Source organism: Cornus florida, unplaced genomic scaffold, assembly GCF_030987335.1.
Source record: "Cornus florida cultivar Cherokee Brave unplaced genomic scaffold, ASM3098733v1 CherokeeBrave_3.0.0_Hap2_Chr10, whole genome shotgun sequence".
Lineage (NCBI taxonomy): Eukaryota > Viridiplantae > Streptophyta > Magnoliopsida > Cornales > Cornaceae > Cornus > Cornus florida.
The window spans coordinates 113,125,988-113,142,108 of record NW_026775580.1 but is presented as its reverse complement, the minus strand read 5'-3'; the positions used below and the strand labels follow the sequence as shown (position 1 = coordinate 113,142,108).

Below are 16,121 nucleotides of genomic sequence, written 5' to 3'. Positions count from 1 at the left end.
TATCGACCTGTTTACGACTCAAACCCGTTTAACTCTTGTCGTATTAACGAGTCGTGTCAAACTTTGTTACTCATACTCTTTCTCCTTCCAATGCACTATTTTTTCAACAGAAATGATAGGTCTTCCGACTTCAATTGCCGACTCTTCCTCCGAATATAATGTGTTGGATCACGTTAAAACTCTTAAAAAAAATTCCCGTAAATATCTCTTTCTCTTGGACTCATTCCCAACCACGCTGTATTTGGAAGAGGAGTCGGTAATTGACTCTTAAAAAAAATTGTCGTAAATATCTCTTTCTCTTACACTCATTTCCAACCACGTTATATTCGAAAGAAGAGTAAATAATTAAGCTCGGAAAACCTATCAGTTCCCTTTTTTCAATATTCATAATTTATTCTCATTGCCTTAAAGTTATATTTGTAATTTCATTACCTACAACTATAATTAAAAAAATATATATTAAAAATTTGACTTATTAAAAATTCGGTTTCCAGAAGGGAATTATTTTATTATTATTATTATTATTTTGGGGAACAGAAGATGTATTTTATTGCACCAATAATTTGATCAAGGAAAAAAGGAACAATACGCGCCTTAGCGCGTGGTGATGACGTCAGAACGATACTCCACAAGACGGCGCCGACTTAAATAGTTTAAATTTCAAATAGAGACCTTGAGAGAGAACATTATACTCATAGATGTCACATAGCTTCTCTATATATAAATAGTGGCCCATAAAAGAAATTACGTTTCTCTTTTCTCTCTGTACAATTTTTTTTTTTCCTCTCTCCAAAAGCGGAGCCCTAAAGCTGCCCCTTATCTTCTCTTCCCATCGAAGTCCAAATCAATCCAGTGGAAAGTAGCTCATTCGGAGAAGCCAAATCCAACCATAGTTCTCACAGATCGGCTTCTTGAAGTTCAGGTAAATCGTAATTTCGATCTATTTGGAAATAGATCCAATTTCACTCCGATCTGTTTTTTTTTTTTTTTTTTTTTTTTTTAAATGATTTTATTCGTTATAAAATTAGATCAATTTTTGTTGGGGTTTGTGTGTAATTCCATTTATTTTTTGTTTTTTGTTGATGACTGATGACGATTGTATGGAATTTATGGGAACAAATTGATCTTTTTGAGGGTTTCTTTTGGGTGTTGAGCTAGTTGGCTGCGAAATTATAGTTGTGTTTGGATTTGTTGTATTTTGGTTCGTAAGTTCAGAATTTCCAGTTTAAAATGAAATTCTTATTGTTTTTCTATTTGTTACGATCACTTTAAATTTTTATTATTATTTTCAATTATTGAAAATTGTGGGGTGCTATAGATTGGAAACAGAACTTTTTTTTTTTTTTTTAACAGATTCCATTAGAAAAAGGAACACTCTTGATACTTATTGACTATAGGACTTGTTTTAAAGTGGTCAGTGTGTGGACAGTAGCATGTTGAGGTGTTGTATCTGGGTGATTTTTCAAAATCTGTTTGTCTCGTAAAGGAAAAACCAAGCTATCAATTTGAATATTACGTGATACGTAAGTTTGGAAAAAAAATCACAAGGCCCATTGATTTATTATGAAGTTGATTTATACCCTCTTTTGAACATATCGTTCCGGTGTTCTTCAAGGTTCTTTGAACATTTTTAATGAGTTAAGAAATAGAGAGAGCATTTCAGACATCATCATCCTCTATTCTAAGAAGCGCAGATACTTCAACGAGAGCGATGAATCCTCGGATACTTGCGGATACGCGTCTGATACTTCTTAACGTATCCATACTTTTAAAATATATTTTCTAATTTCTAACACGTATGATACTTTTGAGATACTATCCGATGCTTTTTAGATACTTCAATTGCGTATCCGATACTTCTCAAATATTTCATAACACATTTTTAACAAGTTTGAACATTAATCTGTAACTTTTCCAACAAAAATAACATAGTATAATTGATGAAAAAAGTTCAAATTTTATTAGCGATGACCAACTCCTTTAGATTTGCAGAATGATAAATCTCTTGAAATGATCATGAGTAGAGATGCGGCCTGAGTCTTCTACTCCGACCAGTCACCGGAGTCATTTACTCCGGTTAAATCCTTTGTTACTTTTCTGCTTCGCGTTTCTTTTTTCTGTTGGGTTTGGTTTTTGTGGTTTCAGTGGGTGTCTTTCTTTGGCTGCTTTCATGAGAGCCCTCGATGGCCAGAGGTTGTCTTACTTGGAGGTTGCCAGTCTCCTTCGTTTGGATTTGAAAGGCAAGGTGGAGCGTGTTTCATCTTCCAATGATCATGTGTTTCGGGTGGACTCTCACAACACCTCTTCTCGCGAATGTATGCTTAGGGCTTGTCTTGTTGGGAGATTTGATAGAGAGGTGGGGACTTTGGAGAAAATCGAAGAATGGGCTACGAAGACTTGGCTGATCTCGGGTGGGGTTAGGGTTTCTTCTCTGCGCGATGGGCTCTTGCTTTTTCGATTCCCGTCGGTTATTGTTGAACAGAAGGTCCTTTATTGGGGAAAAAAATCATAGGGAGATGCGCAACTTTTCATCGATCTTTGGTAATATAGGGTTAGATGTTTTGGGTTGAGATCGAAGGCTTGGAGAATCATCTTGTACGGCCTTCCCTTGCATCTTTGGTGCCAGAAGCTTTTTGTTGCCATTGGGGATGCTTGTGGAGGGTTTTGGGATGTTGAGGCCTATGAACTGAGTGACACGGAGAGGATTGTGGTCACCGTGGTTGATGGCGGCGTGATTCCGGAGTCCATCGTTGTGGAAGATGGGCGGTGGGCCTTTAGAGTTTCGTTAATTGAAGAAATTACCCCGTCCATTGTGCCGTTGTCCAGGACCTGTGCCGGAAGGGAGGATGTGAGACCACCGGTGGCGTCGGATAGAGGGTCACGTCCGTCGCGCAGGTCTGAATTTGGGGATGGATTTGTGCCGGAGGTTCAGAAGGTGGCTTTGCAGGACCGCCGGTCTCATCGTCAGGGATGCGTGACGTGGAACGCGCCCTAGGCGAGTGGGAGTGGGAGGGAAGCTGCTAGGACATGTGGTTGGTGGAAGAATGACTACCGTTGTGAGTGGATGACAGCTGCTCCACCATGTGCCGAGTCACGTGAGGATAAAGGAGATTTGAATTCTGCAACTGTTGGGCCTGATGGTTTTGGGCCTATTTAGCGTGGGCTTGGGTACGTGGGTTCGAGAGGTGCTGGATGGATTGGGCATGATAGGGTTTTGTCTGGGCCATCAGTTTCTTCTGGGTCTAGACACTCTTCGAGGGTTGATTGGCGGGTTGGTCATGATGGACTCAAGTCCGTTTCTTTTGGGTTGTTCAGGCAAAGGCCAGCTTTTCTACGGAAAGGGTGGTGAGTTGGGGCCCAAATAAGTGTCTTTCAATATCCATTCTTAGTGTGCAGCCTAGCCCAACCTCAGATGTGTTTCCCAGCCTTGGTGTTCTCGATTCTTCTAAGGACAAGGCACAGAGGAGTTCGGACCTGAGATCTTGGTCGAGGAAGGAGAACTGGGCGAAGGTAAGTATGCTCAAGACGAAGGGTGCTGGGGTTTGTTTGAAGAATTTTCGGCATGGTAAATGCTGTCAGAAGTTGCTCCCTAGGAACAGATTTGGCTCGATTCAGTCGGGGTCTTTGGGTGATGATGAGAATGGTGGCTACGCATCCATGAAAGAGGATGGTCTTTCATTCGAGCTTTTCACTTCAGTCCAGTAAGAAATGGACCAGAAAAGACAAATAGAAGTGGGTTGCCCGCAAGGCCCCTCATTCTGATTTAGGTATGTTCTGCTCCTCCCATTCTCGGAGCTCTCCTTCTGCTCTTTTTTCTGTCTCTACTCCTTTTGGGGTGTTGGGAAGCGAGGTGGGGGCGGATTCGGGTGGGAGGCTTTAGATGTTGTCGTCGGTGGTTGAAGTGACTCTATGGATGAGGTGGCGGTTACGAATGGTTCTGGGTTTAGGGTTTTTGGGCTGTCAGAAAGGGATGGGACGGTCAGTTTGCTAGTTGACAGGGGTTATGATGGGTTTTGTGTCGGGCATGCTGAGTCTTGCTCGAATTTGTCTTCCTCTTCTTTGAAATATGCTTCGTCAGGGGAGGAGATGGGTAGGCGGGTTGAGTCTTCTTTGGTTGGTCCGACGACACCTTCGAAGGGTTCTGTACCAGAGTTGTTGACAGTCTGTGTTGGCAAGGATATCCGAATTACCCTCAGTGATGATTCTGCCTCTTTGTTGATTAAGGAGTTGCAGAAGCATAGGTGTCCTGCCCACTGTTGATCCTGACCGTTATGTAAAGGAAGGTGGGTTGGATAGTGGCGTTAATTGGATGTTGTGTTTTGATGAGATGGAGGAGGCCGAGGGAGGAGATGTTGATGGGAGCAGGGTTGATCAGGGCAGGTCTTTTGACATGATATTATGGGAGGAGGAGGAGTCTTGCTAGTTTGGGGATGGTGGATTTGACTATTGTTCGTCCAGAGGGCTTGGACAGTGTGATGGGAAGGCAAGAATGTGATGATACTGGCAAGGATTGGGTCATGGCTAATATCGGGGCCACAAGTGAGTTGTTGGGTGTCTCTTGTAAGGGCAATCGGGATCAGGCCTTAGCAATCCTTCAGGCTATAGTGGAGGGGAGAGAAGGGGAGATGATTCAGTTCTCTAGAAGGAGCAGCAGAAAGAAGAGGATTCTTACTTCTTGGCGAGGGGAGAGGGAGCTGAGGAACCTTTGTTCAGATTTAAACTATGATAGGATGCTTGTGGGGGACAAGGAGAAGGGTAGTGATAAGGGGGGAGGGAGGGGTACAGGAGAGGTGGGTGTGTTTGTTTCCATAGAACCGCTAATGCCCATAGGAGGGGCAACCATATTGGGCGAATGTGTGTGGATGGAACAGTTTTGACTACGGAGGAGGAGGAGGAGGAGGTGCGAAGCGGTATTGTTTCTTTCTATCAAAGGCTTTACTCTGAGACTCTTCGATGGAGGCCACGGCTTGATGGCCTTCACTTTGATTCTATTTCAGCTATGGAGAGGAATGGGTTGGAGAGCCCCTTTACGGAGGAGGTTCTAAAGGCTCTGAAGAGCTGTAATGGTGACAAGGCTCCAAGCCCGAATGGCTTTACGATATTTCTGTTGGAGAGCTGGGAGGTGGTTGGTTAGACATGAGGTTGTGGGCACTTTTCATGAGTTTCATTCTAGTGGGAGGCTCGAAAAATCGTTGAACGCATCTTTTATTGACGTCAAGGACTTTAGACCGATCAGTCTAATTGGGTGTATTTATAAGCTTATCGCTGAAGTTCTTACGTTAAGATTGAGGGAGGTTTTGGATGGAGTCATCTCCGAGTCTCAAAATGCGTTCATTGGGGGTAGACAGATCTTGGATTCCGCTCTCATTGCTAGTGAATGTGTGGATTTTCGACTTAGTAGTGGTGTTCCTGGTGTTCTGTGCAAACTGGATATCGAGAAAGCTTATGATAATGTTTGCTGGAATTTCTTGTTTTATCGGTTAGAGAGGATGGGCTTTAGAGAGAGATGGAGGAAATGGATTGTCACGTGTTTCCTCTATTAGATTTTCGGTGTTGGTGAATGGGTCTTCTTCCAGGTTTTTTTGACAGTTCTCGCGGTCTGAGGCAAGGGGATCCTTTCTCCCCTTTCCTTTTCATTATTGTTATGGATGCCCTTAGTCAGTTGATGAGAAAGGCTGTGAATTTGGGCTTCATTAGGGGTTTCAAGATTGGTCCTGATTCTATCCAGCAGATGGAGATTTCTCACTTGCTTTTTGCGGATGACACTCTGGTTTTCTGTGAGGCAGAGGTGTCCCAGTTTTGTTATTTGAGATGTGTCCTGGTTTGTTTTCAAGCCGTCTCTGGTTTGAAAGTCAACGTGGGAAAGAGCGTGCTTGTCCTTGTGGGGGAGGTTCAGGAGGTGGATACTCTTGCTGTTGTTTTAGGTGTAGGACGAGATGTTTCCCTATTTCGTACTTGGGTTTGCTGCTGGGTGACTCGGCCAGGAGGGTGGGTAGTTGGAACCCGGTGGTTGAGCGGTTTGAGAGAAGGTTGGCTAGATGGAAAAAGCAATATCTCTCGAAGGGTGGTAAAGTTACTTTAGTGAAGAGTGCTTTGTTTAGTCTTCCAACCGATTTTCTCTTGCTTTTTCTGATCCCCCCCTCTATTGTTGGAAGACTTGAGATGTTTCAACGGTATTTTCTTTGGGGTGGTCGGGGGTAGGAGTTCAAGTATCATCTTGTCCGATGGGAGGGCTTGGGATTAGGAGATTGGCCCCTTTCAACAGTGCTCTCCTAGGCAAATGGTTATGGAGATTCGACAGTGAAAGACACAGATTATGGAGGAAGTTAATTTCATGGCGTTTTGGGGAGGAGAGAAGGGGTTGGTCAGCTAGATCGGTCAGGTTTGTTGCCGGCGTGAGGGTGTGGAGATCCCTTGGGAAGGGGTAGGATGAGTTCTCTAAACATATTAGATTCAGAGTTCGGGATGGTAGGGATGTTAGGTTTTGGGAGGATACCTGGTGCGGATTCCCTAACTTGGGTGTCGTCTGTGCGGAGGACCTTTTAGGTCCGGTCCTTCTTTTTCTGTCTTTCTGGGTTTCAAGGTACAAATTTCCCGTGGAAGATGGTTTGGTTGTCAAAGGCGCCTCTTAGGGTGGCCTTTTTTTTGTGAACTGTAGCTTGGGGTAAGATTTTGACTCTGGACAATTTGAGAAAGAGAAGACAAATCATTGTTAATCAGTGTTGTCTTTATAAGAATTATGGAGAGTTCGTGGATCACCTTCTTCTACATTGTACTGTGGCCCATGACTGTTGGAGTCTTATTTTGGGACTTTTTGGTGTCCTTTGCGTCATGCCCTGGACCTCAAGGGATTTAATGGATATGTGGAGGGGCCAAAGGATGGGGTTGCATGTTAGGGACTTTTGGAGGGTGACCCTCCTTTGTGTTTGGTGGAGCCTTTGGAAAGAGTGGAATAGAAGATCTTTTGATGGGGAGGAATCTTCCATTGGGGCATTGAAGTTTTCTATTATTTTCTCTCTCTTTTGTTGGGGTTGGGGGAGAAATTATTCATCTATAGATGAAATTGTGGACTTTTTGGGTTCTTTGGAACCATAGGTCGTTCCCCTTTTCTTTTTCCAATGGCTTTTGTACAGCACTTGGGACGCGTTCCGCTTTGAACACTTTCTAATATATTTTTAATTATCAAAAAAAAAAATAATAATAATAATTTTTTTTTATATATAAAAATATAATTTATTATTTTTCTATTGTTGTAACTTGCCGTACCCGTATCTTGTTTTTTTTTTAAAAAAAATTTGTTGTATCGTCGTACCTGTATTGTGTCATATCCGTATCTGTGCTTCTTAGGCTCTATTTGATATGAAGCTTTTAAGAAGAGAATGGGCTTATTAATGTTTTTGGATTTGTGACTCTCTCTGTGAAATGCTTTTTGATTTGTGACTCTCTATGAAATGTGAAGGTTTTTGAGATACACATTTTGAATGGGCAATATTTTGGATTCTGTAGAAGCAGATTGGCCCAGGAGGCTGAGTGGCCGACTAGTCTATTACTTGTAGCAGATAATGCAGTATTTTTCATAAATTATCGTACTCTGTCCTTAGTTTTACTTAAAAATATTTAAAATTTTCATGACATTGACAAACAATCAATTAGAAACTTATGCACATGAAGCATGCGGGTCATGAAGTTTTGAGTGGTTTGATAGTTATTAGGAAAAATTTCATGGCTATGGTAACTGTCTTGCCAATACTAGTATCGTTGTACTGTGACAATTACTGTTGTGTGCCCATTAACGTGATTTAAAACCATGGCGGCAACTTGCAATTCATTTAACTATTTCTAGTTGTGTGTGTATATATATATATATTTGTAATAGAAAGATATTCTTCATATTTGTTTCCATTTGGTTTCCTGGTAATAAGGATCAAACAATTTAGGCTGGGAACTCTTGTCTGATTTGACTAGTTATGAAACTCGCACTTGAAAGTTGGGAAAGTAGGGGGAAATACCAGTAAGAAACAAACAATAAATTGGTTTTGGAAGGTTTTCATATCAAAGCGATCATATGAGATTTTAAAAGATCAGAGTAGCAGCAAGGTAGATGAAATGTTAATAATAGCCTTGTGTATTAACGGAGGGAAAGTCCATAAATAGAGGTGGATGGCAAAAAAAAAATGAAGGTGCAGATCCCTAGTGATTGGGAGAAGTTGGGATCAGATGCTATAATATGTCTTTTATTTGTGATCTTTGTACCAAAAAGGGGAAAAAAGATCCTGTGATCAATGGTTTTCTGTAGCTAATACTTCAATAATATTGAGATCAGAGAATCGACATTCTTTGGAAAAAGAATGTGGTCTTGAGGTTACCATATGAATGATACCAATTATCCTGTCAAAGAGTAATTCTGTCATCGGTTGAAAGAGTGTCTGACATGCTGGTGGAAAGTAGGGTTTTCCGATATATTGTCATCTCTCTCAAGAAACGAAACAATCACGTCAAGTTTGCATTGGGCATTAAATTTGCATAAATAAAATTTTTCCTTCTTGTGGAGAGTAGGGTTGTTCTTTGTTCTTTGCTGAAACCTTGCTTTTTGCATACATAATATATATATATATATATATATTTGCTGGGTTTATATTTGTCACATTAATATTAATCTATTCCAAAACTTGAGTAATATTTTCTTTACTGTAATAGTGTATGTTTTCTTGTATTTTATAAAGTATGAACTGATGTCATATTTTCTGTTGACTTTGAGTTATATTATGGAGTAAACCTAGCACGAAGTTTTTACAAGGTGCACTTGAGGGCTCTCTTTATTTAGTAATTAGGATCTGTAGGTGTTCTTCTTCTTCTTTTTTAATTTTTAATTTTTAATTTTTATTTTTAAATTAAGGTGTAATGGGTTTATTTTATTCATAATTTCGCACATACTTAATCTATATATTATGAGTATTAGGTGTTTTAGAAATAATTTCTTATTTAAAGCGCTGCTGTATTTATTTAATATCTTACAGGCTTTACAGTTCAAATTATCCTGCTGCTGCCTTGTGGGAGGCACCCGACATCTTAGTGGTTGTGTTGTTTTATTGACATCTCAAAATGCCAAAGGAGAAAAGAGATCGTTCTGTGTCTTTCAATAGGTCTAGGGCATCTCCTTTTCCATGCAGCTCCAGTGGTTGCTCAAGACGACAGTTGCCCAAGAGCCCTTCTGAAAGTGAGGAGAACGTAAAAGAATGGGAGGACGCACGATGCCCCGTCTGCATGGAACATCCTCATAATGCTGTTCTCCTCAAATGCTCCTCCCATGAGAAAGGCTGCCGTCCTTACATGTGTGACACAAGCTACCGTCACTCAAACTGTTTTGACCAGTTTCGCAAGTCATTTGTAGAAACCTCTTCAGCAGTGGTACTGTCTCCACAAGGAGAAATTCCTCCCTCGACTACTCGCACAACCCACACAATGATTTCAGAAGCAACAGTCACTGATTTGCATGGTGAAAGAAGTGAGGAAGGGTCAACCTCCTTGTCTTGTGAGAACAAAGACAAGTCAAAGCTGGTATGTCCTCTTTGTCGTGGGCAGGTAAATGGGTGGACTGTTGAGGAGTCTGCTCGTCATTTCATGAATGCAAAATCAAGAAGCTGTGCTTGTGAGACGTGTGATTTCAGCGGCACATATACAGATTTGAGGAAACATGCAAGATTGGTGCACCCCTTTGTGCGGCCATCAGAGGCTGACCCAGAGAGGCAGCAAAACTGGAGGAGGTTGGAGCGGCAGAGAGATCTTGGAGACTTGATTAGCACACTACAGTCTTCTATTGGAGAGGAGAGGAGTGAAGAAAGCTCTTTACCTTTTGATGAAGGAGGTTGGCTGAGTGTGTTTTTCCTTGTTCGAGTTTTCCGACCTGAGAGTGGTTCAAGGAGCAGTAGCCGGTCTGGTACCTCGAGAATGACTGTTAGAAGGAGATCAACAAGGCATTGGGGGGAGAATTATGATAGGGGTGCTGAATCTGCTTTAGGAGAGGGTGATAATGAGTCCTCGGATGATGGGTCGGTTCCCCGCAGGCTCCATGAGTGAATCTGGTGGCGACCAGCACTAGCTGATGAGTCGTGTCTTTAAAACTTTCAATTTGCTTCATATTTTTTCTTTGGATGTTTCAATTGTAAGTATTGCTTCAATTATGCCTAATATAGCTGATTTTTTTTTTTTTTAGATTTTAATTCTGATTTATGAATGAAGTGGATGGGGTCTTAACTCTTAATTGCTTCTTGTTGTTTCAGGTAGGACAAAGGGAAGAAATGCTAGTTCTTTTTCTAATGCTTTGGAATCTGTTCTGTTGAGCGCGGAATAGTTACGAAACAGAGAAAGTGAACACAAATTGTAAATTTAATTTAATTTATTTTCAGTGAAAAAGTATATACCGTTGGTAAATGTTTATAGCAAAATGCTTGGGGGTTTATTTGAATCTGAGTACAATTTTAAGTCATTTGGCAATCTTGTGATATCCTTCTACAAAAGGGCTTTTATTAGTTTCATATGCTTGTGCTGCTCTCGTGGGTCTGTTCTCTTCTTCTATTGGCGGGTGTGTATGGGCGCAGAAACTGTTTAGTTTAGATGAGTGCAGTTGATTGTGTCTCTATTATTATGATAATGTCACTGGATATGTGGTAAGCTTGAGGTGTCTGGATAAGCTGGAAGTAATTGTGTTGACAAGAGTTTTCTGCGTAATTAAATTTAATTTCAATGCCTTATTTCAAATTGGAAGTAATGGTGTTGAGATCCTGAATCAAGCTTGTGAAAATCTGGTTATTTTCATAATACAATCTCACCTGGCCCCTCTAGGATGATTGATGAATGCTAGCAAGTGGCTTGGAGATTTACTATTGGTCATGCCTCTGCAAGTATATCTCTTTGTTAAAGCTCTTGTTTGCATGTAAGGAAAAAAAATAAAAAACACTTGTATGCATGTATTGCCAACTGCCTAGTAACATTCTTGTTAGTTAGTTTAAAAATATAAAACGTTCTTCATCCCGACGCTTCTCAGTTTAGCCTCAAATTTTTACAAGATTTTAGAGGATTTATGTAAAATAAATAAATAAAAGTCCACTTGCGACATTTTCTTTTTGTAACAATTCATCTGACCAATATTATATATATATATATATATATATATCAGATTAAGATGTATATATATATATCAGTAAGTGCTGCCAAAAATTGGTACAATGATTAATTTTTTTTATTAATATTACTTTTTCACTTACTAATAATGTAATAGTGTATTGATTGTCATTATACTATTGATTGGGGACCCAATTTATCTTCCGAAAAAAAAAAAAAAAAAATCAAGACCCAATTTCCCTTTTTCCATTTCTACCCCTCCTTGTTTCCCATAATTCTATCCTTCCCTTCTCTGGCCGGAGATATATCTCAGAGACTCATCATTTGTTTCTTGAGAATTGACTGAGAAAGTAACTAGTCTTGGATCGTTTCTCGACAATTCTTGAGAAAATTTATAGAAGTATTGAATATCAAATGGGGACAGAAAACGCTTCGAACTCAACATCTGAAGTTGGCGGTGGCGGCGAAAATACCTATTACGAGACCCAAGTTGCGTTGAATGTGTACGATCTCTCACCACTCAACCAGTACACCTTCTGGGTTGGTTTCGGAATCTTTCATTCTGGTATTGAAGGTGAGAAAATTCTGATTTCTAAGCTTGATTCGATATACATATTTGCATATACGCGTCTATGCAACTTTATGGGTATATAGATTTTGCCTTTTTTTTTTTTTTGGTTTTCCTATGAGAATGTGAATTGGGTTCTGACTATTGTTTCAAAAGTTCATTGGCTTTTTATAGAATAATGTAAATTATAACTCAAGATTTGATATGGTCTTTCACCGGGAAAAAAGAAAAGAAAAGAAAAGAAAAAAGATTTAGTATAAGCCTCCTTTTATTTAATGATTTATTTATGGTTTCTTTCATATATAAATATATATATTGGATCAAGTTGTTCCAGAACTTGAAGATGAACTTACTACGGAGTACGGAACTGTGAGTTGTTTATTGTTCTGTTTCATATTATTTCCTTGGCTTTGATTTAATGTTTTCTCGGGTTTAATCCACTTGTTATCCCAGAATTAGAATTGGAAATTATTGTGATTAAGCTTGGAAGGGAAAACCTCATTAAAGAGGATAGAATTTGTGAGACATCTCATACATGTACTTTGACAGAAAGTTTATATAATTATGCATATATTGGAGTGATCTGCATTTGAAATTGTTAGCAATGATTTAGGCTGGGATAACTGATTGAATAATTGGATCTCAAGAGGTATCTTTCTATTGTTGATTCGATTTGTATGATGATTGGGCAAAATAATCACATAAATGGCTATTTATATGAGAGAGATGCTAGCCAAGAGTAATGCAAAGGGGGAGGAAAGGCCAAATTGACATGAGTTAAGTTGGCAAGTAAAATCATAATAGCATATGATTGACCGAGGTTATGGTCTTGGAACAGTATGGCAAAAAATAAGGTCTATGTAGCTGACGCCAAATAGTTGTGAACACTCTCTTGAGCTGAGTTACAAACTTGTAACTAATTAGCATAGATGTACCAAACATGGTTTTCAAAAGGCCAGTGGAGTGCCCAGGCAGTGCAAGCACCATTGGTGGGTGTTGTTCAACAAAAGCATGAATCCTTTTATCAGGCAATACCTCTAGGATATGGCTTATTGATCAGAAAGAGAGAAGATGGGATCAAGATATATCATAAGTGGGGGTCAGGGATTCCCAAGGGATGCCAACTTTCAAGCAGATGAATGGCCAACTTGAAAGCGTCAGTGATGGAGCCATTAGGGGCCATTTCTCCAATGTTTTTTAAGGATGGTGTTGGGGTGGAATAGGTCTACCATGAAGGACTGCTTTATTTTCTCTTTCATGTTATTGTGCATTTTGTTTTTTCTTTTCATTTTTATTTTCAGCTTGAAGAATTTCTCAAATTATTACTTTTTATACTCCTCTTTCCTCGTTTCCATAAATATTATATTAATTCTTGTTTCTTATCAAAAAATAGAAAGGTACAAAATATTGGCAAAATTGATGCAATGTAGATATATGGACAGAGTTATCACAGATATTTCATTCCATAGGTGAATATATATATATATATATATACACACATTATTCCATTTAAAGCACTAATGCTTTGTTGCCTTCATTCAAAAACATTTTTTTCTTTAAAAAGTGTCATTTCTATGAAACAAGAGGAAAGTGTTAAATGGGTTTTTTTTGCCCTATGTTACTCTTAGGGCTTCAATCTGAAAATGTTTTTAAGTTCTGTGCAAAATAATGCCACGAGTGGGTTGGATATTGCGCACGGACTGCTTATTATATTATTTTGGAAGTTTGAATTATCCCTTACTAATTCATATATCTTGATTTATAATTCAAGCTTAAAAATTCTATGGGGAATTGAATTTTGGAGTGATATATATATTTCATTTTTTGTCTGTTAACTACCTTTTACAAATTAAGACCTGGCGTGGTGTGTAGTGCCTTAAGAACCATAGGATTCTAGCACCTATATCACATCTTTTACCTTCACAACATTAATGTTGTTGGCCATTTCTGATTTAGTTCAATAACTTCAATTCTCTTAAAGAATATCTTCTCCTGCTGATCCTCATGAATTTGACGTTAGAATATTGGGGCTGTGGTCCTATGTTTCTGTCTTGATCTTCACACTGTTCATGGGGAGTTAAGATTGGATCAATCAAGAGGAATCATATTTTTTGGTTTTAGGTTCATTTTGAGAGTAAGAGAGTTGTATTAACAATCTTTTTATTTTTTTATTTTAAAGTCATCTAATTTTAGAATGTTGATTTCATTACTTCATTTTTTATCTGATGACTAGCAAGATGTTTCAGCCTATGGCAAGGAATATGGATTTGGAGCCCATGACTTCCCTGTTAGTGGAGTGTTCGAAGTGGAACCAAAGAGCTGCCCGGGTTTTATCTTCAGATGTTCCATCCCACTGGGACGTATAAGTATGCCTCTCTCTGAATTCCGGTTGTTTATTGAGAGCATTGCTCCTGAGTATCACGGGGATACTTATCACCTCATCTCCAAGAACTGCAACCATTTTACAGATGACCTCGCAATGAGATTGACAGGGAAGCGGATCCCTGGGTGGGTGAATCGGCTTGCTCGGCTAGGTGTGTTGATTTTATCTCATTTGCTAATGCTTCTTCATTCACTCTCTTCTTTTCATGTTTTACCTCCACTATAATATACTGGATATGTTTTTTTTTTAGGTTTTTTTCTGAATATCATTGCAGGTTGTGGTTTTCTTCATGTCAAAAAATTGTTTTTGCATTCTAAAATCCAACCTTACTTGTTTTGTGGCATTTGTTTAAACCTCTGAAATAGAAATTACTCCACTGCAATGTACATGGAATTTATAGAGTCAGTTGTTGGTTTTTGTTTTTTTTTTTCCTTAATCACGTTCATAATGAATATATATAATATTTTTTGTAGGATTATAGTGTTAAGTGTTTGAACAAATGACATCATATCCACTTTCCTTATCATATTTGGTGATGGCTCAATTGTCTGCAATGCTGGATATGAATATTCAATTGCAATTGAAGTTAGGCTATGTTCGGCTGCATGGAATTGAATCCTTGGAATTGGAATTGGAGAAAAGCAACCGAGAAAATTGAACTAAAATTTTCTCCAATCCAAGGCTCCAATTCCGTGCAGCCAAAATGATTTCGTCTCCATGAGACACTCAAAAGCCTCCTTATGAAGCAGGTTTAGTTTGTTTGTTTGACTTTTAAAACGTCTTTTGTTCCTGGGTTACACGTTGGAAATTGTTTTAACAAAGAAACATATATTCTTGCAGAAAGAGTTTCTTGATGAGAACTACTGTAGCTTATGAAATTGTGGTTGTAGGATTTTAAATTCCGTGGTAGGTTGAGTTCCATCTCCATTGATTATGATGGGCTTTGCTTTATTTTACATTCCTCTTTTATAAAAGAGAAAAATGGATTACCCGAATTTTGTTCAAGTCTTTTCATTGATGTCATCTTTTTCATGATCCATAGACTAGAACCAATGTACAATTTGGTCCAAATTTCAGGTGCTTTGTGCAGTTGCTTGCTACCTGAAAGCCTACAAGTATCTGCTGTTAAACAGCTTCCTGAATACCACGCATGTACAGGTGCGTGGTTGGTCCATAAATATTCCCTTCGTTTTTATTCTACTTAGGTACTAGTCTTTGTGCTGCTGCTCGACTTTGGACATTTGTGATTTTTGTTTCTGTAATTGCATCCAGAAGAAGATGGGACCGACTCAATTTCCACCCCCCTTGAGCCATTGGAGAGTGATGATACAGATCAAGATAAGCGCCTTCTGCCACCATCAGCTGGAACTTCGGAAGTTTCCTTCATAAAAGAAGTCCAGATGTGAAACTAATCTGCCTTCTTGAAACTGACTTTGTCGGGGGTCTTGGGAAGTTGGAAGAGAATCCCTTTTTGATGTGATATTTCTTTTGAGAAAAAGGTTGCTTGAGGGAAGCACCCACTTCCCATTGTTAATGGGCAAAGCTGCCATTCATCATTTGTCAGCGCTTATATATTCACTAGTGTTTGTGCGATTTGTTGTAGTTTTTCTTCCATTCTTTTCGTGTTTGCACGATTTGTTGTAGTTTTCCTTCCATTTGATTTTCCACTTCTTATACTTTCTGTGTCTTTCATTTCTAAAAATTTTGGAATTGAAGAAATTGGAAGTTGAAAGAAGTGGATTGTAAATGATGATTTTGTATGATTTTTTGTGCATTGGGCTGTAAGGAATTGGAAATGGCTTCTCCACGATTATATTTTGTGAATAATTTTGAGTTTGGAATTTCCTGGATATATTATTACTCTCTGACTCATCCACCACCCCCGGCATGTAAGATTTGAATTGAACTCCACATTCTGCCCAAATATCTTCTGTGCAGAAAGGATTTTCACTCATGCAAATGGCGCTGAAAGATGAACATGCTACTGTTGGCTTTGTGGCCCAATTGAATTGGTATCAGTAATGAAATGACTGGACGTGCTATTGTATG

At 39.1% G+C, this 16,121-nt stretch overlaps 2 protein-coding genes across 5 annotated transcripts; both read left to right on the top strand.

Moving 5' to 3' along the window:
- Window positions 1-715: 715 nt before the first annotated feature.
- Window positions 716-10,535, top strand: LOC132277266 (uncharacterized). The gene is made up of 3 exons (XM_059779075.1): window positions 716-922; window positions 9,018-10,162; window positions 10,281-10,535. Exon 2 carries the CDS (start codon window positions 9,103-9,105, stop codon window positions 10,075-10,077), a length of 975 nt encoding a protein of 324 aa, XP_059635058.1. The 5' UTR covers window positions 716-922; window positions 9,018-9,102; the 3' UTR covers window positions 10,078-10,162; window positions 10,281-10,535.
- A 700-nt stretch (window positions 10,536-11,235) lies between these two features.
- LOC132277267 (deSI-like protein At4g17486) lies at window positions 11,236-15,924 on the top strand. 4 transcript variants are annotated; one of them, XM_059779077.1, is made up of 4 exons: window positions 11,236-11,695; window positions 13,927-14,223; window positions 15,150-15,230; window positions 15,348-15,924. In XM_059779077.1, exons 1-4 carry the CDS (start codon window positions 11,536-11,538, stop codon window positions 15,476-15,478), a joined length of 669 nt encoding a protein of 222 aa, XP_059635060.1. In that variant the 5' UTR covers window positions 11,236-11,535; the 3' UTR covers window positions 15,479-15,924. The 4 variants fall into 4 exon arrangements, with proteins under 4 accessions (XP_059635060.1, XP_059635059.1, XP_059635062.1 ...); XM_059779076.1 differs by having other exon boundaries at window positions 11,251-11,695; window positions 15,345-15,924; XM_059779079.1 differs by having other exon boundaries at window positions 11,253-11,695; window positions 13,923-14,223; window positions 15,345-15,924.
- The last annotated feature ends 197 nt before the right edge of the window (window positions 15,925-16,121 follow it).